This window comes from Rattus norvegicus, chromosome 6 (genome assembly GCF_021556685.1).
Source record: "Rattus norvegicus strain SHRSP/BbbUtx chromosome 6, alternate assembly SHRSP_T2T, whole genome shotgun sequence".
Lineage (NCBI taxonomy): Eukaryota > Metazoa > Chordata > Mammalia > Rodentia > Muridae > Rattus > Rattus norvegicus.
The window spans coordinates 80,808,807-80,834,973 of NC_141539.1; the positions used below are offsets into that span (position 1 = coordinate 80,808,807).

The 26,167-nt window shown below is 41.8% G+C and overlaps 2 protein-coding genes across 5 annotated transcripts in view; one reads left to right on the forward strand and one right to left on the reverse strand.

Moving 5' to 3' along the window:
• Nucleotides 1–26,167, reverse strand: part of Slc25a21 (solute carrier family 25 member 21) — a 505,498-nt gene that overhangs the window by 261,537 nt on the left and 217,794 nt on the right.
• LOC148005255 (uncharacterized) lies at nucleotides 752–24,226 on the forward strand. 4 transcript variants are annotated; one of them, XM_087555090.1, is made up of 6 exons: nucleotides 879–1,134; nucleotides 7,097–8,249; nucleotides 14,852–15,095; nucleotides 18,353–18,414; nucleotides 18,836–18,943; nucleotides 22,888–24,226. In XM_087555090.1, exons 3-6 carry the CDS (start codon nucleotides 15,053–15,055, stop codon nucleotides 22,954–22,956), a joined length of 282 nt encoding a protein of 93 aa, XP_087411216.1. In that variant the 5' UTR covers nucleotides 879–1,134; nucleotides 7,097–8,249; nucleotides 14,852–15,052; the 3' UTR covers nucleotides 22,957–24,226. The 4 variants fall into 4 exon arrangements, with proteins under 4 accessions (XP_087411213.1, XP_087411214.1, XP_087411216.1 ...); XM_087555089.1 differs by having other exon boundaries at nucleotides 7,097–7,284; XM_087555088.1 differs by lacking the exon at nucleotides 7,097–8,249 and having other exon boundaries at nucleotides 833–1,134.

Genomic DNA, 26,167 nt, shown 5'->3' on the forward strand with positions numbered 1-26,167 from the left:
ACAGGGGTCTTCTCGTTGTGCTTTTCGTAAGGTCTGCATTGTCAGAATGGGTGATGACAGCGCTGCTATTTTGTGTTATTTTAGCCGTCACTAGCCTTCCTAGTATTTTTCACCACTCCCACTTGCTGGCAGTATATCATGGCACAGTTTCAACAGAATGCTGGTACGAGCTGTGAGCTAACTGGGAAATGTCAACATGTAAAGCCATGTCTAGAATTAACATGTCTTTAACAAGGGCAAACTCCCACATTCTCTCTTAAGTAGAGGAGAAGCACAAGCAGAAAGGGGGAGGGGAGGGGTTGGACAAGCAGATGCCTGAGAAACTTCAAAAGAGAGAGGAAAGAGAGAGAGAGAGAGAGAGAGAGAGAGAGAGAGAGAGAGAGAATAATCATACAAACCCCACCAAGAACAATGCTGTGCTATCAAGCCAGAAAACGATACTGTTCATGTTTCGAGGAACAAACTCCTTTAATTAAGAACCATGTGACCATATGAGGAAAACTGTCCCTCCCAAGTGAAAGCCTAGGACCCTTTAGTTTGTTGTGACACATGCCATATCCCTCCTTGTGGAGGAACATCTGACTTCAATTGACCAGCTGTGGAGGCTCCTGCTGTGATATCTGTCCTAGAGGTAGCATCAGACTTTAACTTTGGTTGTGATTGGCCCCATAGCCTCTTAATGACAAGAGGTCAGCACTGTGTCTCAGGCCAAGTAATGTTCTATAAATGGCTTCTCTCAGCGCTGCCCCTCCTGCTGATCTTGGAAAATGACCAATAACTTCATGACAAATCAGCAAAGGCCTGGGAGGTCATGACCCCACGTAACCTAATCAGCATCTCTAAATAATTTGTCAGCGGCAAGTTGACCAGGAGCCAATGGCTGGAGAGACACCATTTTCTGCATACCTGAAGTGTTTCTTGGGTCTGATGTGGGCTCATGGGGATTTCCATAGAAAAACTGGAAAGGCAAAAGAATGTGCATAGGCTCTGGTACTCCTTGAGAAAACAAAAGACGCAAAGGGTAGCTGTCCAATAAGCAACAGCAGGAGCCATGGATGGAAACAGTTCTACAGTGTGAGAAAAAGTCTCGGAGAACGGCAATCTGGGCTGTCTACAATATCATGACCTCTGCAGGTAAATACTACTTACCATCTGTCCTGGGGATAATGGAAGGATATGGAACGGTGCTCAGAAGTCACCTCTCAAAGATATCACTTCTCATTTGGGCTATTTATTCATTGTCCTCTCAAAATGTCTTTGATTTTATTCCTCGTCATTGGGAAAAATAAGCACAAAAATCCCTTATTCTTTCTTTTATTGAATTTACTTATCTCTTGGCTGTGGGTAGTGTTCTAATACACTTTGAGCATTGTTTGATTGAGCTGCAGTCAAACTCACCTTTTAGCAACTGTGGACAACGTAAATAAGATGCCAGGGTCTGTTTCAGTGCTTTAAAAGATCTTCTGTAATTGCACGCCACGATAGAGTAACAGGGAAACATAGCAAACTCAAGACACATAGACATGTTCTCTCTAATATGTGAATCCTAGCTGCAGATTTTAGAGTATTGTGTGTGGCTTTGTGTGTCTGCAGAGACCAAGAAAATTGAAAGTTGCCATTGGAGGGGCAGAGGGGAAGAGGCCTTAGGGAGAGAGGAGGGAGTAGCAGAATGCATGAGATATGGAAGTAGAGTGTGGGGCAAGCTGATGAATGGAAAGGATTAAGTGGGCTGGAGGAAATCAGGTGTTGATAGAGAGAGAGGGGTTACCTAAAAGTAGAAATGAATGAAAAAGCCTGGTAGAAACCTAGCATTTTGTAGGTTCATTAAAATATGTTTTTCAAGTTTGAATGGTGGCACTGTGTGGCTGGGTGATACTCCCCTCAAGAAGACGTATATTATTAAACAAAAGTCCTAGAACCAGGTTTGGGAAACTTCCCCACAAGGAACCTTCATCCGGGGTGCCTCAGAGGCTCTAAAGCATTACTAAGGCCATTGCTGCTGTGAAGTGGGAACTGAAGTGTTCTTTGGAAAAATGGTTGGATGGTGTTTTGCTGGGGCAAACATGTGAAGGAACATTTAGCTGACAGAGAAGCAGGTGAAAGGTTGTTCTGCTAAATCAAGCATGTGAAAGGGCACGTGATGAAGGATACTTCATGCGTGCTAACAACGCGCATGTATTGGTCTGACTTACATTGTGTAGTTGATGTTTGGAGGGTATAAATAGGACTAGAAGGACAGTGACAATAAACACTTGGGTTGCAGAACAGAGAAATCAAGTGTCAACTATCCTTGAAGACTCCTCCCTGCTAGGTAGCTTTCTTAGTACCAGAATATGCTAGTTGTGAATGCTAGTGTGGCAGAAAGTCATCCCCATTCCTAATCAGCTGTAACCACTGAGCTACTAACAACCTACTTAACAAGGCAGCCTACTGGGGCAACAGGAGCAAGCTATTATGAGACAACCAACCGCTTTCTGATTGGACTTGAGGCTGGTTTCACATTTAGAAACTTAGGCCTGGTACTGTGAATATAAAACCGATCAAAAGCTGGTGTCTCCAGAGGTCTTAGATCCTAGGGATGAATCTACTGCTACTGTTCTGCTAAGTGGGTAAAGTGTTAGAACAGCCTTCTAAATATTGATATTTACAACTGTAAATAAATGCTGCTTTCAGCCATCCTCAGAAAAACCACTTCTCAGTAAGCAGTGGTTAATTTAGCAGATTGATGCAGATCAAAAGACTAAGATTTAAGGAATGTGGCCTCATCAGCCCTAGATGTTTTCATCACCTCTGGCTTTCCACAGCTGTGACCACCCTACAAGACATGTACAAAGTTGGGCCCATGACCCCCCTCATCGTGGATTGAGGAAAGACTTGGGAGGCCTCAGCCCTCACTGAGGGACTATGGGTAGTTAATGGCTGCTGAGGGAGGGGGCACTATTTTTCACTTGAATAAACACTGATAATTTGCAAATGCTTCAGTAAATAAGCACCATCCATGCTCAGGCAAGCAACTATAATAATGCTCTCCTCTTCCCCTCCACTCTTCCCCTCCTCCCCTCCATTCTTCCCCCCTCTCCCCCTCCCCTCTTCCTCTCCCCTCTGCCTTCTTCCCTTTCCCCACTCTTTAACATGCGTACAAACATGAACTATCACAGTAGGTGAGGGACTTGTTACTGAGATAAAGTTTTAGTGAAAGAGGAAGTGATGAAAAAGGTTAATGAAGGTGAAATGGACCAAAAGTCATATACATGAGAAATACAGACAAATGATTTTAAATTATATAAATTTAAAGCTGTATTACTTTTGAAAGAATGGACCCAGAAACCAGCACTCATTAAGGTTGGCCCTGAGCACTTCTCACTCCCAGATCTCTCTTTATATGTAGATCAGATCTCTGCCCCTCTTTCCATTTTTACATTCTTAACCAAATGTGAGTCTTTGTTACTTTTAGTGCAGATTTAATGATTTCTTCAATTTAGGCTCCTTCTACTTCGAGGTCTCTTTACATCCCACACATCCAAGCTCTCTCTGCCCTACTTCCTCAGTGATTGCTACTCACCTATAACAAAAGATCTACCAAAGCCCCCTTTAGTTCTTTACCCCCAACCCTGCCCCTTCCAGGCCCCTCCAACAGCCTCATGCTTTCTAGACTCAGGAAAGATACTGTGAGGGTCCTGCTTGACCTTTCCTTCTGATCACTGAGGGTTGGAATGTCCTATGTTGCCCGAATGCCATCTGGGCAGAGGTTCATATCTGTGCCCAACCTCACAAAACAAAAGCTCCTCAGTCACGGGGACCTGTTTAGTCATATTTCTGTCCACAGGTCCCAGCACAATGCATGGTGCAGGGAGAGCAAGTTAGAGGTGCTGAACAGATAAACAACTGAATAAAGAAATGACAGCCTCCGGTTCCTAGAGTCAAAGCTACACAAGGGGAGGAGAAGCTACAAAGCAAAGTTAGTTGTCAGACACCGACAGGAATGTTCAGAAGTTTTTACAGACTCAGTTGAGCTGTCAAGAATCGGAGGTTTTAGTTTTGAAGAAGAGTATGCTTTTATTTATTCTTAATGATGTGTATTTGTAGACCCAGGTGCCCTGCAGAGTCTGGACGGGTGTGTCCCCGGGAGCTCTGCCTAGCACAGGAACTGAACTCCTCTCCTCTGTAAGAGCAATGAGCGCAATAACTGCTGAGCCATCCCTCAGCCCCTGGATTTCATTTTCAATTACAGCCCAACTAAGAGATGCCGAGTGTCACCGTCCGAAAAGCTGGAACTGGCACATGTGCCTATTGGTTGGTTTTTTGTTTTGTTTTTTTGGGTTTTTGTTGGTTTTTTTTTTTTTTTTTTTGCCGTTTCAGACTTAAAGAGTTTCTAGAATATATGTGACTTTGTTTCGTGTGTGTGTACGTGTGTGTGTGTGTGTGTGTGTGTGTGTGTGTGTGTGTGTGAATAAATAATTAACAATGTTCAAACCTCATGGCCTTGGGGAAGAGATAAAGGCTTATAGGACTCTGTGATGCAGACATATGCTCTCTACAAAGAAATGTAGAGTGGGAAGGCCCCATGCGTTCTAAGCTCACACCAGCTTTCCTATGCCATAAGATTTACTATGGCGACGGCACTGGGAGCGTTGCTGAAGAAGTGAAACATCAGTACAGCAGATGTTCAGCGTATGTTGGGCTCCAGATGTCAACAAACAGCCCCGCTACAGTCGGACCCCCTCAGTCACCCATCCCGGAGTCAAATGCCCCCACCATGATCAAGCCACAGTGTGCAGGAGGCCCTGGCTTCTCTCATCATGCCAAAATTAAAGTGATAAGTAGGTATTTATCAAACTTCCCAGTCTCCCAAATATCTGGCTGAAAAGCTACCATCCTTGAATTGATTTAAATCATTTCTGAGAAACAAAATTTACTACACACTCCTGACCTGGATCTCAGGAATTGGCTGGACTTACGGATTCCACCAAGGACAAGAATAAGCATGTGAATCTATAGCCATTTTCCAGAAATCACCAATCTGATACAAATAAATGTCAGGCTCCTCAGTGTAGATGACTGAGGCCAATACAACTATAAAAGTGGGAAAATGCAGAAACTATGACTTTGTCACACATCTTTATTACCTTTAAAAATAACTAATGAAAAACATTCACAAAAAAAAAACCTAAAAAAAAAAGAGGAAAAAGAGAAGCCATAAAAGGAAAAGCCCAGAAGATCCTTTTAAGTGTAAGACACATAAATTTTTCTTTCTCTCTTTTTTGAAAACAACTCTCCTCTGTGGAAAAAAAAAAAAAAAAGGTTTTATGTGATCTGTCTGAAAAGTAGTAATGAAAACTGAGGGAAACAGACAGTAAAAACAGAGTCCAGGGAGAGACCAAAGCGGAGGTTTCACGGTTTTACACTGTTCTTAGAAATGTTGAGTCTATGATAAAGACAGGCTATCATTCTCAACATCCTGATCCAAGATTGTATCCCAGTCAAAACCCCCTTGCTAAATACACAAGGGCAATTAGCTGTGTACTTTAAACTATTTCACAGCTACGATGGACAGCTTCTGCTATGTTTAACACTAAGGGATTCTCACTAGCCTTCTTTGTCCATGTTTGAACATAACCAATACATGAACTTACACTTTTAGATTAAAACACCTGGGACACCTTTCGTTGAACTGGATCAATCCTAGGTGCATGTTAACCATTTTTGAGAATGCCCTTTTAGAGGCTGAGCACTTTCTCCCTGGAATAAAGGATCACTGTGGACTAGAAAAGCAATTGCTCCTTCTCCTGAAAGATTTAAAATCGTCTTGATATTTGGCACACACACACACACACACACACACACACACACACACACACACACACTGCATATACATATTGTATAGTATAGTTGTATCTAGCTCTATTGCTATATCTAGATATGTGCCTAACTATGAGAAAGAAGAAACATGGAAAATTACCATCCCTAAAACTTGAAACTCAAGACATCTATCTGAATGTCTATCCATCCACCTATCTAAAGACTTGCAATATCCAAGGGTCACATTGGGTTATTATTCGGGGAGCTAAGAAATAGACAGTGCACATTTTGATTTGAAATGGAGTAATATATAATATACTCTCTTGATTTGCAATCAAAATGCTCTCTCCCTGAAGGCCACAGACCACATCCTCAGGTCTCATACCCCACGACAAGAAGACAAACGACAATGAGAAGTGAAAGACGAACCCTCTCCAGTGGACTGAACTCTTGTCAGTGAAATCACACTTCCGGGAAAGCTCTCATTTTGTATAGATGTCCTGAAGATATTTTGTTTTGTTAGTTCTCCAAGCTTTTTCTTTTCTGATTGCTAATTTCTGCTTTGGAAATCAGTCAAATAAACACAAGCACAGAAGATATGGCCGAAGCAGCAAGTTCTGAAGTTTCGCTGTTCTAAGGAAGCCGGCCAGTTAGCTTTTCCAGATATGATGCTGATTTTAAGGTTATGTTTCTAATTTCATTTATGTCAGGACAAAATTTCCTCTTAAACAATATACCCCTCCTGCTACGTAGATGAGTTTTCACTCATACTAAAGTTTTGAGTAAAATAATTATTGGTATGAGTTACCATTTATTTCCATAGGAAGTTATAAAACATGCTCCCTTCAGAATGTTCACACAGGTGGCTCAAATATGTTCAAATGTCGATTCGAACCAGTTTAGCTATGCTTATATTTACATGGTCAATTACAGCAAGTTAAATATTCTTTCTAATGAAGGTAGCCATCCTAACAGAATCTCTAAATAAATTCACTTAATTTTTTAAATCGAAAGTTGTTTTCTTTACTTATGATACTTATGATATGATTCTGATTACAATCTTACCCACTTCAATTTCTTCCAGATCCTCTCCACTTCCCCACTTTTCTCCCTCTCATTAGCTTACAATAGGCAACTAAAAAATAACAACAGACCTCCCTGTCAATGAGCAAGGACACACCTTGTGTCAGTCAGGGGCAGAGCTGACTGCAGTCCTTTTGTCATCCTATCTTGATGCATGGCTTGGTGGCTGAAGCTGTCTTATGCCTAGGACTCATAAAGATAAAATCCAATCCAGGCAGCACAGCACAGGAGGAGAAAGACAGAGTCCTAGGACCTTCATGCTGCGCAGAGACCTGTCCTCTGGTGCCTGGCACAGGCCAGCCACAGATACCCACTTGCTGCTGTTACACAATGTGGATGGAGGATGTCACCCAGGGGCCTACTAGCCATGTGACCAGCCTGCAGCAGGAGCCATAGTAATGTGTGAGTATGTGGATCAGATGGGAGGGAAAGAGAAGTGGAGCAGCTTGACCATTATGAAGAGAGATGAAACTGAGAAACTCAAGGGTAGAGAGGAACAGCCTGTTGTGAGTGGCCAGCCCTGCTACCTGGAGCCACGGTGAGGACCAGCCTGAGCTGCCACTGAAAGCCATGCCAGAGTCAATGGCTATACAGCAGCAGGGGTTGGTGTCAATGTCCCCAGCTCATATTACCATCAGAGAACATGGGGATATCCCTAGTCAGGGCAGCAACCAGAGACCATGTGGAAGTCCAGGGGCTGTGCATGAGTAGCCCCACCACTCATTAGATGCAGCACTCTAGACAGGTGGCCCCATCTCTTACTGGTGGCAGCAGGCAGCACAGAGGAGATGCCCCCTACCCCATCCTGCAGTCAGGAAAGTTACCCACAGGACCATGAACCAGGACAGCTATCCATACTCAACAGCAGCATCACTCTTACTCACAGGAGTAGGCCTTCCACCTTGCCTGAGCAGCACAGTGGAGCTGGCCCTAATAGCAAAGGCATGGGTAGGCCAGTCCCAAGGATATACGAGCAGGAGAGCTGGCCCAGGCTCACAGGCCACAGCACTTGGGAGAGTGGGCCCCTCACCCTGCCTGAACAGCACAGTGGAGCTGGCTCTGGAGGCGTGGGTGTAGGTGAGTCAGCTCTGAGGACATAAGAACAGGAGGGTTGACCCTGCCAACTGCCAATGGTGCCATTGGGTGGCCCAAGCAAAGCCACGTTAGGTTGCTCACCCTATTGGTGTGGATAAGGGAGAGCTGAAGGCTGACTAGTTCAGCAACCATCCAGGGTTCTCCACTGACTCACCCCAAAATGTATATCATCTGCAAACAACTGAGCTGCACGACAGAGCCAGACCTGCTGTTCCAAAGCTGGAGGATCTTCATGGCACAGAGCAACAACAGGATAACCAGGAGGAGTCCAGGTAGGTATCCAGTATTGATGGTGTCACAGAAACCAGAGATCTCAAACCAGGCAATGAGCAGTTGCCAGTGACGATGTGTGGACAGAGGGGTAACACACTACAGCTGTGAGCAGGACTGGGGTGTGTGATATGAAACTCACAATAATAATGGAATAAGATAAATAAAAACCAACAAACAAAAATAGGACAAAACAAAGACATAGGAAAGAAAAGTACGAGAACACAAATAGACACTGAGAGACACACATCTGCATATACAGAAAGCCCATAAAACAAAAATCAGGAATTATGTCGTATTAGAATATCTGTAAGGGGTGGGGAGACTAGGTAAAGTATTGTGAGACAAAAACAAAAAAACAAAACAAAACCTCTAAAAGTACAAATGAGTTCTCTTTGTGCTGGCATCTACTGCTAGACATGGGGCCTGAACTTAAGTTCATGCAGAAATTATTTCAGAGGATTCCACGTTTTAAGGAGGCCCATATATCTTTAAGTATTAATCTGGGACTGAGTGTGTATGAAGTTCAGGAGGTACAGTATTTGCCTAGTATGTGTAAGGCCCTGAGTTCAATCCCCAGCAATATATAAAGTAGACACAATGGAACTTCTCTATAACCCCAGAGCTTAGGAGGTGAGGCACAATGGTAAGAAGTTTGAAGTTTTCTTCAGCTTAGTAGTGAACTAGAAGCCAGTTAAAGTCTACATGGGACCTCATTGCAAAGTATTAACAATAAAACCATTTTTAAAACTGGGTTGCTCCCAAGCACAGAGCCTATACTACAAGCCTTTTAAACATCCCTGGGAAAATGCGACCAGAGCATCAAGACAAATGTACCTTATACATTGAAAACAACCTCGAATGAAGTATTTCATATTTTTAGCATTCTTACAGTATGCTAATGTGGATTACTGCAGTAGGGAAAAGCTATGAAAATAGAAAAAGAGACACGTTATCAAGTCCACAAAAAGAGAAAATAAAAGCTTTAGCACTTATAGCAACAAGTCCAAACGAAGTTCTAAAGATGATGTAATTTGTTCATCATGCATTTAACAAGTATAGGTAACGTAGTATGTACTAGAAAAGATATAATTATAGAATTGGGATTTATGATCAGTTTTATGGAAACAGGATCACCTTTCAGTTGTTCTCTAAGTCAACTTACAGATTTTTAGAACTGGTTGTCACTAAAACTCAGTCTTCCTGTGAAGTTGTTCATTAACCTCTTCTCAGATATAAGCCATGGTCCAACTGAGAGCGAATTGAGTCTGTTGCGAAATGACTTCAAGAGTCACATTCTGAATAAGAGGAAAGACTAGGAGAACCTACAGTTTCCCCTGGAAGAATACACTACTTCATTTGCTCGTTTGGATATTATATGTTGAACCCTTTCTACGTTGAAGACATATTGAAGCCTGAAGACAGATGCAAAATTAAATAGAAAAGTATAATGTGTTATAAAATAATGTATTAGTAGTTAAGTTTGCATGAGAATGTAAAAGGCGGGATGAGCTAAGGGGATTGTGTTAAGCAACACAGTAGGAATGCTTGCACAGCAAGGTGTTCAATGACTGTCAAACAAAAGGTCTGTCTGCATGGCACCGTGTGCAGTGGTGGCACACACATCGTAGGAGTAACCAAGCACTGTGTGAGAAGCTTTAAAGCCCAGTCCCTGAGATGAAACCCATGCCTGGCACTGCCTGTGTGAAGAACCACAGAAGCCATGGACCTAAGGGGGAAACCAGAGACTACTGTGCTGCCAAAGGAACATAGAAATAAAACGACTCAGAACACCGTTCAGCTAGACCTCAGTGCCTTACTCAGCCATCATCAAGAAGCTTCCTCCTGCCGGAGATGGGAACTAATGCAGAGACCCACAAGAGGGCAACATGCAGAGAGTGAGAGACCTTGGAACACTCAGTCAAAGATGAGCTCAGGGAACTATATTCGAGTGGAGATACAAAGATTTTGTGAGAACCAGTGGTGGGTAGAAGACACCAAGGAAACAGCATCTTCCAAACCAAACAGGACTGATGAACGTAAGAACTCACAGAGACCCATGCCCAGCCGTAGATGCCAGACACAAAACCATGGTATTTTTGGAGATTTCTTTTTTCCCATAATGCTTTCTTTGGGCTTTTTTTAAAACCTTACTTGTTTTTTTTTGGTTTTTTTTTGTTTTGTTTTGTTTTGTTTTTGGCTTATTTACTATGGTTTCTGATTTTGTGGGTTTGGGGGCTCATCTGTGTGACTGTGTGTGTGCTCCATGTGCTTTTGCTTTCTGTTTGTCTGTTTGCTATGTTTGTTTGATTGCTTGTTTACTATCTTACGTTTTCTAGGAAGAGAAGACCTGTGGAGTTGGATGGGTGGGGAGGTGGGAGGAAACGAGGGATGGAGACCATGAACAGAATATACTGTATGACAAAAATTAATTTCAGTAAAACAATAATGATAATAAAAAGAAAATGTAGTACTGAGAGTGGAACCAGACTGATATAACAATATCTTTAAATCAACAACTAAATCTACGAGGGTAGAATCCGGAGGAGTTGGGAAAGGAAGGTCATTCCAGGAAACAGTGCTAAGAAGACTGGACATATAAAGGGAAAACGAGTCCAGCCACTATATCATGCAAACATAAAATAAATAAATAAAAATCAATCTAGGGAGACTATATAATTAAATATCAAAAGCAAAGCCATAAATTCTTTTAGAAAAGTGATAGAAAAGTATCACCAGGAACTGAATTGGGTCACAGAGAGCCCTGTACAAAGGGGATACAAAGAAAGCTGATCATCACACATCTGAATTACTATGAGCACTCGTGGGACCGAGACAGCAGGACGGTGAGTTAATGGGCAGCCTGGGCTACATAGGAAGTTCCAGGCAAACCTGAGCTACACAGCAAGATCTGTCTCAAGAATAGCTGTATTCAGTTATATTACATTAACCATGTCAACAAAAGCATAGTTTAAAAAAGTGAAAACAAAAAAAACAGGAAAAACAGGAAACATAAACAAAAGAGTATTAGAGAATAAATAAACCCTTAAAACCAGTAAAAATAAATCAGGAGGAAACAGTCAGAAGATAAAACATTCCTTTTACAGAAGCAAATATGAAAAGTTTTTCTTAATTTATTTGCTATTATAAATGTACCATTTGCGCTATACATTTGTGTTATACACCCCACTGGTATCTATACACATGAACAAATGTATACACAACTGTACAGACATGGACAAACACTCACACACAGCACATACAGACATACATATGTATATACATAATAAACAGAATATATATACATATGCAAACATACACACACACGAAATGCACATGTACATAGATACACAGTGCATATACACATGCACACACATATGTTAACATACATATGCATATACATATATATACATGCACACACATATACAGGACATGCAGTACACTATACAGCATATACTTATACATTATCTATATTCACATATATATATGCATATACACATACACAAGACTTACACATATGCATACATGTAAGTATGCACAGCACATATATATAGCACACTGAAACACATACATACATACATACACATGAGCATGTGTCAAGGACCAGTCTCACCATGGAGAGGGGTTCTGAGAGAAGGGGTCTGGGAACAGTGAGAACAATGACCTGAGTTCAAATTGTGGATCCAAGAGACAGAACAACCTGTGTTCTGCTTGATACTGAAGGACCCCAGGGCTTTCGCCAGGCCATGAGTAGGTCAAGGCTAAGCCAAGTTGCATTCTCCACCCACAATTCTCAGAAAAGCAGGGACATTCTTGAAAAACTGCAGAATATGCTGACTGATAGTTACCTGACCCTCTGGTCCCAGATAGAGTTTGAATGCATGCCATATGCTTGCTAGCCAATAGATTCAAAGATCAATATGCTTAGCCGATAAGTTTAAACTGTAACCTTGCTGATTTAACCTGTACCCCTAAAAAGTATAAAAACTGCTTGTTATAGCCATTTGGGGTTGCCTTCTAGTCATTTGCCACGAAAGGCTGATTGAGAGTCGACCCCAATGAGCCAGAAAAATAAATTTCTCGCCTTTGCATCGAACTCTGTTCTTGTGTCGAACTCTGAGTGTCTCCTGGTAGTTAAGACTCACTTCAAGCCTTACAATACAACTTTTCCAATCTGCTTCTTTATATATTTTGCTTTCTTTCTGGAAATTTCTCATCTACATTCTGTTTGCTTGCTATTCTAAGAGATCTCTGTCCATGGCCTGCTCTCTCTCTCTCTCTCTCTCTCTCTCTCTCTCTCTCTCTCTCTCTCTCTCCCCCTCCATATGTGTGTGCGTGTGTGTGCATGTGTATGTGTGTGTGTGTGTGTGTGTGTGTGTGTGTGTGTGTGTGTGTGTGACACGCATGTGTTGGTCTGTCTGTGTCTCTGTTCTCCAAGCAGTTCTCTTTTTATTCTAAAAACTTCTCTGAATAGTTCAGAACACAGGTCCAGGCTTTTTATTTACACAGCAATCAAGTTTTTACTCCAGGTTCCTTTGATTATCTTATGAATAAGCATCCTGGGACCCCAGCCCTTTGATTCTTAAAGACAGCAAGCATACATTTTTTCTTAACCCTATAAAAGAATTCAGAGGTCTCTCTGCCTTTGTTAAGCACAGATGATAAGTTAGATGGGTGGGACCCTGCTCTGAAATTACCATTTCTACTCCCACCTCTCCACCACCACCACCACCATCACCACATAGGCCTAACCTCGTTCTGTCCTAGGCTGACCTTGAACTCAGGAATCCAGCTGCCTTTCTATCTTTCTGACAAACTGGCTCATATTGTATTTGCCTTTGTTCCTTTAGATTCATGAAGCCCCTCATAATTCATATTGTATCCTACTATTTTGTATAGTTGAGAGAAATTATATATACCTTAAACTCATGTATATAGAGCTTTTTCCCATAGCCTTAAGGGCTGTCCTGAATGTCCCAGCTTTTACCATTTTGCTGAGACACAGCCGGACCCTCAACTCCTGGACTTGCACTGTTCACAAGGAATCATTCATGTCTACAGGGAGGACATTCCTCTGAGGAATGTGAAAATATGTACATTATTACACAAACAATCCTAACGCCCACAGCAATCATCAACATCGGGGGAAGCTCACACAGAGGCCCTGTCCCAGGGGCAAGAACCATGTCACTCTGTCCCCACCAGGGCCATGCCAGGCTCAGCAAGCACATACACATACATACATACATACATACATACATACATACATACATACATACATACTACCTAGTATCACTAAGCACGTGGAGTAGCTGGAGCCCTTGAAAATGGTTTATCAGGTTTTACTGCAGTTTAACATGAAAATACATGATGACAACAATTCTCTTTTAGGAGCATGGCCAACAGAAGAAGGAAAAATAGTTATATACCAAAGGATATGTCTAAGAATGCTCAGGACTACACCACTTGTAAGACTTCCATACTAGAATTTTAGATGCGGAATAAATTAATTTACATTGCAGTACTATACTGTAATGAAAAGGAACTGACTACGTTCAACAGAGACCCCAGAAAAGCTATTCCTTTGTAATAGGATGAAGGGGAAAAAAAAGAAAGGAAGGAAGGAAGGAAGGAAGGAAGGAAGGAAGGAAGGAAGGGAAAGAAGAAAAAGGAAGGAAAGAAAAGGAAGAAAGAAACAAAGACAGACAGACAAGGAGAGGAGGGAAGGAGCAAAGGAAGAAAGAAATAATTAGAATTTCAAAATAAAGACACACATGTCTGGGAAAATCTCTACATATCCAGAAAGCAATGAACACAGACTAAAATAACTCATCACTAAGAAAACATAACAAATCAGAAAATATTTTTAGTTGAATGAAAATGAAAACAGGAGATATCAAAATTTGAACTTGGGATATAAAATATTTTAGACACGACAAACACACACATTCAGTATAAAAGAAAAGAAAGATACATGTACACAGAGACATTTGAGGACAAGCAGAGGAAGCCCCCAGAAAGAAGAGAGAAATGGGAGGGGGCGGGAGTTTAAACGAAGAGATGATGTCAACATACGCGCGTGAGATGCCTAATAAGACAACCGATGACTCAGGCAAGAGAGAGATCTGAAGGGTAACATGGGCGACGGAGGCCACCAAATTCAGTATGTGACAGAGATTTGGGTGAGGGAAATGATGTGGGTGTGGAAGACACTGTTGACGCCTCCAGCACATACAATCACTGGGTACTTAATGATTGACATATGTAGAGTAAGTCATTGTACAGTACCTTAGTTTCTGAATGCTGTATCCATAACAGAAGAATTAATTGCAAAAGCTGTCTGCTGTTTTCAACTAAATTTAACCACGTGCATCAGAACTCACACCACCTGAAGTTATCAACGCCAACCTTTTGTGAGATATATCTCATCTCTTCCTTGTGGCCAACTAGGGGTATTTCCTAGCAGATACCACTCACAATGAAAACATAAGTTATTGAACTCATCAAACTAATCAACTGAATCGGAAAGTCTCAGCAAGCCTTTAAACTTCTCAACCAAAAGAAAGTCTAAATCTCTTCCCTCTCATTAATGTTCTCTTCCCAGGGTCACTTCCATGACAGATATTCCAGAAACTGAGAGGTGAAGGGATTCAAGGAGTTCTCCCACTCCCGTCTTGATTTGAGAAACACTGAAATTGATAAGTCTACAGTAGACCCCGTGGACATCTCTACAAAGTACAGGCATTTGAAAATTGTATTTGTGCCCCAACTGCCACTTCTGGTGTTCTAACTTGGTGATGAAGAAATGTTCTATTCTACTAACATGGACAGGATTTGCCCAGTACAAGGTGTGTGTGTGTGTGTGTGTGTGTGTGTGTGTGTGTGTGTGTGAGAGAGAGAGAGAGAGAGAGAGAGAGAGCCTTCATCCAATCTGAGCATGGGGTTAGGCACCATTACTAACTTAACTCCAGCTTTGTACAAGTTCCTCCAGCATCAACGGTGAAAACCTGTCCTATCTGGATGTAGAAGCCAGTAGTTTCAGTGACAGTACATGCAACTGCTTGGAAAAACAAAGTTTCCCTATTTCTTGATTAAGCGTAAAACAAAGTCTTCCTATTCTTTTATTAAATGTAAGTCCGTATGTCTCAGAAGTACTTTGTGACCCACATACAACTGCAGAAATGGCAGCCAGTGCTCTAAGCTAAGGATTTCTTAGGAACATCTTAGATACCTAGAATTTGTGTTTGCTTCTTAGAGCATCTAAACTTTACAGGACAAGGCTCTCTCTACCTGATCCCAGTACTGTCTGGCTTATACTACCAATGTTGAGTTGATTCCTTTATCTTAAAAAAAAATCTCAAAATAATCCACTTGTCCTAGAAATGGTCACAGCACAAAAATGAATAATTGTCATACATGGGAAATTAACTCCTCCTCAGAGAACTAATATTCTGAGGAATGATGTCAGAGGACTAATATCCTTGGGAATGATGTCAGAGGCATTAAATGCAACAGTTTTTTGCTTCTAAATAAAATTTGGTTAATTTGATTACTATTTGTTTTGTTTTGTGCCAAATTTCAATCAATTTTTATGGCAGGATTAAGCTTGTAAGCAGTGTGTTGTTTTTAGTTTTAAATAATGGGGAAGCACTTTCCCAAACTTTACTATGGCAAACTAATGGGAGGTTAATGTTGTACACGACGGATCTGCGGTTATCCTCAGATGTATTATCCGCAATCCACGCACACTGGGGTCTGGGTCAGAATAAGTAGGTATGTGTATTGTAGACTCTCATTAATTCATAACAGCTTAGATTGTGATTTTTATTTGGCATCCTGCTGTGGAACCCAGTCGAGAATGCTGAATTGCTCAGCTAAACATTTTCAAATCCGTGACTCTCCATCTGGTTATTCAATCAGAATAAAATCCCTGCAAGGAAAAATTCTCTTCCCCAAATGCACCCCATTTTCTTGGCTAAAAGTCATTCTGGAGAAATGTGAACAGTTTTCTTTGTTGTCAAAGGAGTTTATTTGCCGGGGAGGGAAAAACCCAACACTATAACTATCAGCAGCACTCTGAGGTAGCTGGAGAAAGAATCCCCTCATTCTGCATAATAGCACGCTTGTTGGAAATACCTGCACACAGAAATGTTGCATTTATTCTTAGACTTGGGAGCATTGTTTTAAAGTTTCAAATCACTGTGGAACAATTGCAGATGATTTCTGGATATAATGGATATAATTTCTGGATATAATGGACAAACATATCTTTTTGTTATAGAAAATGCAGTGCACTAGTATTTTAACTCATATAGTGTAAGGTCTCCATACAAAATGAATTGAAAAAAAATAAACTCTCAATGAGGAAGCATATGTGACTTCATATATTGTCTCCTTTCATGTGACACCTGGGGACAGCAGAATAGTAAATATTTTGGATGAATAGAGGAACGTCATGCTCAGGGTTCATGGGATTTTTGGTTCTAATTTTTATAAAAAAAAAAAGTTCTTAGAGGCATAGATTCCATCTCAAGTAGATTTTAATTGAGCTTTTTGCACAAATCTATGAATAAGATTAGTACTGATAAATATGTTTGTTTTGTTTTTCCTTTAGATTACAGGCTATCCATGACTTAGAGAGAATTTTAAAAAGTAAACCTCATAATTATTTAGTTTTTCTTAAAAGGTGTCTGTTTCCAATCAAATAATACTATTTTTTAAAGAAGGTTTTGTGTGTGTGACTGTAGGAAAGTGACAGGGGTCATACGATATATAAGGAGTGGGTAAGTGCAGTGTTGGATAAAATAAATACAACATAGATAGTCAAAGAAGCCGGGGAACTACAATTTTTTTTTCAAATTCCTGCAGTTTTCTTGCCATTGATTAATACACACAAGGTTGTTAAAGGGAAAATGGTGGAGGGCACACACAACTGAAAGCAGTTGTGGCAAGAGGCTGGCATAAGGCTGGACTTGCCACGTACTTGTTCTTTCTATATGCAACCATTCTCCCTTAGTACACAAACCAATCGATTCTTTTACATGCTTAACTGATAACTATTTTCATCAACAGAATATGGTATCATGAATTTCAGCTTGGGATTTTAAGAAATCTTGCTGTTTCCACGAGGCTTCTGCAAACATCCATTTCTGTGAGAAGCCAATTTTAATGTAAGAAACCCAAAGTAGCCACATGGAGAGGTCAGCCTAAGAGAGAATTGCCCAACCTTCAGTGCCAGGCACTGGGCATGTAAATTAACATCTTTAACTCTCATTTCATCTAGCTGTACTGTGGGAGGGACCCCAGGTAAGAACTGCCTTGTTGAGCTGATCTGTAAAATGCCAAATCAGAAAAAGATAAGAAATTGTTTCTGTGTGTTGAGGAACACTGAAGTCAACATTTGTCAGATGTTCAGAATAAAAGCATTATTCTACTGCTGATGCATTTAAAACAAGTACAATGTTAGAATAACACACAGTAGAAGTTTAACTAGTGCTTATTCACTGTGCAAGTTGCTAAAAATCAATAAACGTGAGAGTCTTACTAAGCTCTCAATTTTCACTCACCTAGTGAATGGCCACATTCTCCTGACGCCCTCCTAGTACCACTTGACTCCATCTACCGCTCTCCCTTCACATGGCCACCACCTTAACTTTACACTGTACTTAAACTGGACGGCCACTATCCATTGCTTTCTCCCATCTACCTCTAGCTTCCCAGACTCCTGCTTCGGCATCTGTGACTAAACTCTACCTCTGTTCTCCACACAACCATTCTTTTAACCAAAAATTCAAGCTTCTCACATGCCTATATGAAAAATTTTAACAATTCTCAATAACTATTATAATGAAGTTCAGACTCCTCATTCTCGTACTGAGGCCTCTGTTGCCTGATGTCCTTCAGCCTCTCATGCCTCTCATCCACCATATGTCTCCCACATGTCCATCTAGCTCCACCAAATTTTCTGCAAATAAACTCCCGAGGCATGTTGCGGAAGTAGGTACCGCCACACTGCGTGCCCACGCGCTTTTTATTTAGCTCATAACGCGCACTTCCCCACTTCTTCATTTAACTAACATATTCATTCTTTAAAATTCTCTTTAAGGCACCGCTTCCAGGAAGGTCTTCCACGTCTGTCTAATGTTGAGACCTCTCTTCTGGACTCCGGTGAGTTCAGGGTTTTCTCCTCCAGAGCTCAGGGCACTCACATTGCCTTCCTTCCTCAATCCTCGGACCACACCCAACACATCCCTAGGAGGCCGGCAGGAAATATCTTTTAAAGGAGTAGATCAATTGCTGGAAGCCAAGTATCTGTATTTAGGCAAGGAACAATCACGAATATTACTTCCTAGGGTAAGTAGGAAGTTGCTTCTCCCGAGAATGTTGTATATTTCAAATCAGAGGTGAATGAGAATCTTGTCAGAGGTGCTCGCTCTGGTCAGAACCCTGGGAAGGAGAATGGCAGCGGGCCTGGTAGGGGGAGGAGTTAGGAGCTACACTAATAGAAGCCTTTGCAAATGTGCAAAGATGAGACAAAAACGCACATGGTTCGCGAAGCATAACTAGATAAATGTGGGTATTTCGTTAGAGAATGAAGACAGACCGTGAGCATGATGGGAAGACTCAGAAGGACACTGTGAGGAAGACACTGCATTGCGTCCGTAGACGTGGGAACCCACGAACAGATTGTAAACAGGTGAGAGACACTGGAGTTACAGTCAGAACGCTTGCAACCTGGAGAAGTGATTAAAGGAGGGACAGGAGGTAGAAATGAAGAGCCCAGTGTAGTGATGCAGGTAAATTCTAGATACAGAATTTGGATCAACAGGCTTTAGTGAACTGACTGATAAGCAGGAGAGCCGCCTATCTAGGACACCTTGGCGTTTGCTCTAGCTTTTCATGTGGGGGATGATCCCAAATTAGAGTTTAGTAAATGCTTAGGGATTTCTGAGAATTTCATAATGTATTTGAGTGAGGGGTGTTATAACAGGGAACATGCTTTAAAAGGATGTCCTTTACGACGAAATAGAATCATTTTGGATCATGCCGTGGATTTAATATGCAACCCCAAAGAGTCATTTAAACCTTCTGCACCTCAGTACTGCAAATTCTTTAGTATAAATAATAAAAAAAAGATATGCCTCACGGTAATTTAATAAAGTGATTCAAAAGTAAATTTGTCTGCACGGCAATTTCTGTTTCCTAAAAGCAAGATGAAATACAATCTCAATTTCCTCCTCTACTAAAAAAAATATTTTTTAGAAGGAGAAGGCTTAAATGATTTCAAATGGCCCTTTCAGCCCCAAAACCAAGAGCTCCGTAAGTCAGAGCAGTTGGCAGGAGCCACATTCTCCCAGGCGACTGCCTGATCTGCAACAAGAGCCAAGGGACTTATGGGAGGTAGATTGTCTTACTTAAGCACTTCCTGCTGAGTGAGGCAGTACTTCCGGTTTATTCGTCTTAATCATCTTCTGTTCTTTGTTACATTATTTTCCAGTGTGGCGCCTCCATTTTCTCAACAAATATTTATTGAGTACCTACTATGTGCCAGGGATTGCATCAGATAAAGGTGAAACAAAATTAAAGAAGACATCTCCCTTTTGTTACTTTTAAAGTCTGTAAAGCATATATAAGCCCAAACACATCATCTTATAAAGCAATATTTATCATGTACATGATCCTGCTCTAGGAACCACGCCAGGCTATGCTGTTAAACTTGATGGACCCGAGAGTAGTAAAACTATACACTGTATAATGTATTTATAGTGTACAGCAAGGCAGCAAGGTCCCCAGAGAGAGAAAGGCAAGAAAACTCGTCATGAGTGTGCCTGCAACACACATTATTTGCAAATCCCCACTTTGTGACTCTGGTTTCCTTAACTGTAGAGATAATCTGTCTACTTCTACAGTTCCTTACTTGCTGGTACGAGAACTAACTAACTAAAAGCATATTAATTACTTTCATCCTTACAAACACCTAAATAAATATTAGGTATTGTTTAGTAGTGCCATATAAAGTCACATTAAAGTCTAAAGCCTACTGGAATTATTCTAATGGAAATTTAAGTCCCAAGATGAAAGACCTTAAGATAAATAAACAGGACCACGCCCTGGTGAGATGTACTCAAGAGCACTGGCAGGGAACTGTCCTATTGAAAGATATGGTGTGTCAGATGTTAGGTTTCTGCCTGTAAGTCTGGACTAAGTGCAAGGGGAAAGGCAGCTTGACCCCTACTTGGGTTGGCTAGTCTTGACTTTCTGTCTGTCTGTCTGTCTGTCTGTCTGTCTATTAATTACCATCTGCTTATTTATTGAGACAGGTTATCACTATTGTTAGTCTCCCAAAGTCATCCTCCTGCCTCAGCTTACAGAGTGCCAGTACATCTGAGCCCATTCTTAGTTTTAAAATGACTGGATCTGTGTGTCTGGGCCCAGTGTGCACTAAGTGTTCATAAAAGAGCGTCAGATCCTCTGAACCTAAAGTGAGCTGCCAAGTGGCTGCTGGGAACAGAGCCGGGGTTCTCTGCAAGAGCAGCACATGCTTTTAACCACTGAAATCCAGGTCCTCGTGCTGGCACAGCAGCACTTAACTGACTGTGCAGTCCAGCACCTTTGACTAGATTGTTTTTAATACTCAAATAACGTTTTTATAATCCACAGTGAGGTGAGCCTGAATTGTTTAGAATAGGGTGGGGCCTGGCTGGAGGAGCAAGCCCTTGGGAGCCCGAACCGGACAAGGCCCCTTACTCCTGCTGCTGTGCTCTGCCTGCTGGCCACAAGAGGGGAAGAGCCTCATACAGGATGAACTGACACAGAGGAGGCCTGTGGACTGAAATTTCTGAAACCATAAGCAAAATAAATGTTTTCTTTAGATTTATTTGGACAACAAATACAATTTACAGTATTGGAAATCTTTTAGGGCTTCAGTGAAACCCATGCTAAATCAGAAGCATGGCAAATGCCTTCACTGGGGTCAGGATCTGGAACAGCACGTTATTCTTTAAAGATGAGTGAATCTCTTTGCCAATGCAAATCTCGGTCACTGAAGGTCTGAATCACAGGCAAAGCTACAAGTTCGACCAAGTTACATAACTTTCTCTGCCACACAGTCCAAGGTTTTAAGTTACTTTAAATCAAATCTCCCCTTACACCTAAACCACATCTTTTATCTTCAGTGATAAAAAAAAAAGAAAGAAAAAAAAGAAAAAAAAAAGAAAGAAAGAAAGAAAAAAATTTAAGAGAATTGCATCTCCTGGGAATTAACTTTTCATTTTTATTAAAACTATAACTCACTAGCTACCAGCTGGTGACTGAAATTAATATCCCATTTCCTATACCATTCCCACTTACCTTCCAACTCCTCAGAACTTACGGGGTGAAAAGGCGACAAAGCACTACTCATAGTTTCTAAAATACTCTTGCTAATAACCCTACTGTTGCTCTTGAACCAGATTTAACATATATGCAGATGTGAACAGTACAGAGGTTAACATTTTTATGTGTGTGGGGGGGGTGTCAGTCATTATTCCCAAGTTTTATTTAAGGTACATTAACATTTATTAAGCACTTACTGTGTTTTCCAGGTACTGTCCTTCAGGAGGGATGGGAAGGAAAGGGAGGGAGGCAAACCCAGAGCTTACACACTGCTCATACCCTGTGGCTTCTTGTCCTCCTCACCATGAGGGCTGTAACTAGACAGTGGAAAGCCTCTGTCATGCTGCTTCGCAGGTGGTAAATGGAGATCATAGTATAGATACTGCCTGTCTCTCTCCAGCCAGTCTAAATTTCGTAGGTCACCATTGCTGCTTCTAAAGCCCTGGACTGCCACAGATCTTCCACACAGCCCACCCTGTGTCTAACTACTGCCACACCTAAGCCTCTGGATGTCCTCTGAGAATCTCTTAATTTCAAGTCACATGTCCAGCCATACAGTGCAAGGTTTGGGCAGGCTCGAAACTGATCCAAGAGTTGACTTGAGGAAGGAGTCTGTCTGTCCCTCTACCACCAGCCTAATGACGTGACATCTGCCTTAAAGGAGTTCTTTTAGCTACGCTATGCTCGATCTGAATGCTGTGACTGTCTACCTGACCACTCAAAACTCAGTGGGTTTTTTTTTTTTTTTTTTGGAGCAAAATGCTTCATATAGAAACCAGCCCAATGCCTAGTCTCATTGGGACTATTTATTTAAATGGAATTAGTGCCCATTACCTCATGGGTGCCATTGTTTTGACACTCTGCCTATTGGTTTAGCAAGTTTTCTCTCACTGCAGCCTTCTTTAATATATAACACTATGCCACATTGGAAATATCACATACAGATCTAGCCCAAGTCCCCGGAGGCCAGGTGTGTAGCATCGGGTAAAATCTTGATGGTGACCAATTTACCTAATCCTCCATGCTCACAAATCTCTTCAGCCACGTCTGTCATTGTTAATTACAAGGGTCTCTACAATAAAAAAATTAAAGCTTAGTTTTCAAAGGACAAGTGTGTATATATTTCCTATTAAAAGAGCCCCCCCATATATAGTTATAGATGTTTAAAGAGTGAAATTCAGATGGTTTGAATGCCCAGAAATTAATGGTTTGCTTCTAAGTGACAGAATGGCTGCCTCAGACTAACTTAAGCTGGGTTTCTTTCAGCTCCTGGTACCAGACTTTTCTTTCCTATCTGTTCACACTGTCATTATTGAAAACCTGGGATGTTGTTGACTCACAGAAGCTGAGTGAGCCCCATGAGGGGAAATCAATCCCCGTCAAGTAGAAGAAACTCACGTCTGCATTTCTGCCAAGCTGAATCACAAACAGTGCACACCCGTCATGATCCCTCTTCAAATAATTTCTTCACTTACCTGTGTGCTACTTCCTGGAGGTAAGGAAAGGGCTTGACTGGATGAGCTATTATCTCATTAGGGCTTGTGAGGAACCTGAACCGACTGGAATGCTTTTCATGGCCATTTCCCAGCCCCCCTGCACATCCTCTCTCCTGCGCCATCTCTTGCCATCTCGGCGACTATTTGCCTTTTCTCAGTTTCTGTGTTGACCAAGACACACAGATAAGGCCTTTTAAATGGCTGCTAACACTCTGCATCACCTTTCAAAGGCACTAGAGTCGTCTTTTCCATGTTTGGCAGTTGATGTGTGCTGGAAATGTTGACTCTGTAAATCAAGAGTTGAATCACAAGCCAGAACTTCTTTGAACAAATGGAACTCCCATAAAGGCTCCCTGGGAAAGACTTTCTCAGGATTCGACCCACAGTTGTGTTCTAGGCACTTGTGACTTGAGAACTGCGTTCTCTCCTCATTGCTCTTTACTCAGCAGGACGGTCAAGAATAGCCACACGAGTGTGCACAGTGGATTGGGTTTTGTTCTTCAATTTTGTTTTTGGCTTCCCTCTTTCAGCGGACCAAGAAGAAAAAAAAATCATGTGACTTATGAATTTGATATCCTGGAAGACTTTTAAATTTTTCGTTGAGAAGCGTCAGAGTGAATGCCCACATGGCACAAGATCAAAGGCTTCCCTTGAGCCCGCCACCTGCATTCAGGCTACTGGAGGCTCATTTCTAGCACAGTGGCTGCAGATACATGGGCCAAGCCAGAGCTCTCTTGCTGGTATAATGAGGAGAGATGCTATAATATTTTAGCTATGGAGACAGAGGGAAATCAAGGGTTGGGGGCTGAATGAGAGCATGTTTGCTAAGTATTTGCTTCACTTTGGGGCATCGCTTGAGTTTTCTTTGGCTAGTTAACTGAACGCTTGTCCCTTGACAAAGCGCAGCACTTGTACTGTAGCAACTGCCCTGAGTAAGTCAGGAGGATGTTACAGCTATAGACTTGCTCATGACTCCAGCTCCAGGAGCTAAGGAAGAAGGTGCTGTTCTTCCTAGAGGGATAGGTTTTTGGCTGGGGAGGATTCCTTGGTTCTCTGGTCAACTGTTAAGTGTGTGGGCAATCACTTGTGTAAACCTCTTTTCAAACCTACTGAGTGTCTTGATGAGACAGGGAAAGATAGACAATGGTTGAAAGCAGTAGATAAAGTGAGTCACCACACCATAATCTTGCACTGGGAAGGAAACCAAAAGATAAAAAGAGTGAATAGAGAAACGGAGCAGAGATCATAGAGGGGTGCGGTTAGGATGGGTGTCTGCCACTGGAAAAAGCAAAAAACACACTAACGGCCAGAAAAGCAAGCCAAGCAGAGTAGCCAGAGTGTTTGAACGGAGGGGCAAGAAGTCATACAAAATGCCAAAGCAGGAGGTCCAGGGGAAATGGGTCTTTTGTTTGTTTGTGTACATTTCTACTGTCCTTTGGTTTCCCCAGAACAGCTAGGAAACACAGGAAGACGTAATAATAAGCAAATGTAGGTTAACTAACTTGGTCACACTCTGAATCAGCCTGTTCTTTCAAACATGTCCTGAGAGAGGACTGCTATGATTTTCTCACGAGCACACAATATGTTCGGCAGACTACCCCCCCTCCGGTCCTCAGGAAACTGTCGCAACATGGCTGGAGCATCTTTACTGCTCTTCGTGCGTGTTTTGTCAAACACACCCTGGTGACAGACACCTAGAACTGAATTCCTTCTTGCCTTCCCAGTCCTTGAAGAAGTCTTCCCACAGCAACACAGACGTTAAATTTGAGCAGATCCTTGTATGGTAGGCAGCACGGCAGCTCTGCTGGAAACAGAGCAGCCTGTGCCCCAGGCGTCCACCAGGATCCCACAGGAATCTCTCGATGTAGGGCGCAAACTTGGCAGAGTTTCCTTGCTGAGGATGAGGGTTCCTCGTAAGGGAAGGTCCACCTTGACTGTGTACAGTGCTTTGGGGCCCTGGGTAATACAAGCAGAGGACTGGGGTTCTGCGGTGACCCCTTTAGACGTCTGCATCGCATTCAGCTCAGCCTACACACGGTCAAACAGGCTTGCGCCTGCCTGCTTTATTGGTTTTGAGTTTCCGATACATACTAACAAACAACTCATTGGGCCAGTGGGCAGATGGTCCTATTTGATCACAGAGATCACATCTGGTTATTTTACTCATTTAATCACCAAACAGAATCAACTGCAAAGAATTTTTGTTCATCTCATAAACTTCCAAACAAAATCTGACAAAAACCAGTCAATAGAAGATGTGTGTATTTCAGTCCATATGATGAATAAAACATCCATTTACACACACACACACACACACACACACACACACACACACACACACACACACACAGGACAAGATCCTTTGTGCTTGCTCTGGTTAAGTGGCCTCATGTTGTACCTCTGAAAGGTTTTGAATAGAAAGAAACTGTGAAGTGTTTTAGATACATTAACACACTGCATTATTTGCTTTGAGAATGTTTGTCATCAACAAGAACCTTCAAACATGGTCCTTGTTTAAGAGGAGGAATTTCATATAACAGCTTTGCTTTAAAGTGAGGGTTTTCTGACAAATTCTGTCTAATTTGTAACAATTTTTAGCACATTTAAATTTGTGGTCAGACTCATTCACAGGAAAACACAAGGCAGCCTTGCTCATCTATTTTTAAGAGGTAGGGAGATGGCAATTCATTTTTCCCTAGTCAAAAACCTTGGACACAGAAGGAGGAAAGGTAAATAGGGACTCTCCAGTGTGCAGATTCCTCTCGTGAGGGTCTGACTACCGTGTGATGAATATGTTCTCCTGCACTCCTCCTTAAGACAGCATTCTCGGCAAATGGCTCTGTCAGGTAAACATGATTAATGTTCCTCTTTCTCTTAGCCATAGTTACCTTGTTGTCCATCTAAATCTCCCTGACATGCCATCTCCAGGTTACCTTGATCAGTCTCCCAGAACCCAGTCCCGTCCCTCCTCTCTCCTTCGCTGCAACATGCCCCTCGTTGTCCCATATTATTTAAAAAAAAAAAAGATACTTTAAATATGCAAAAGACTA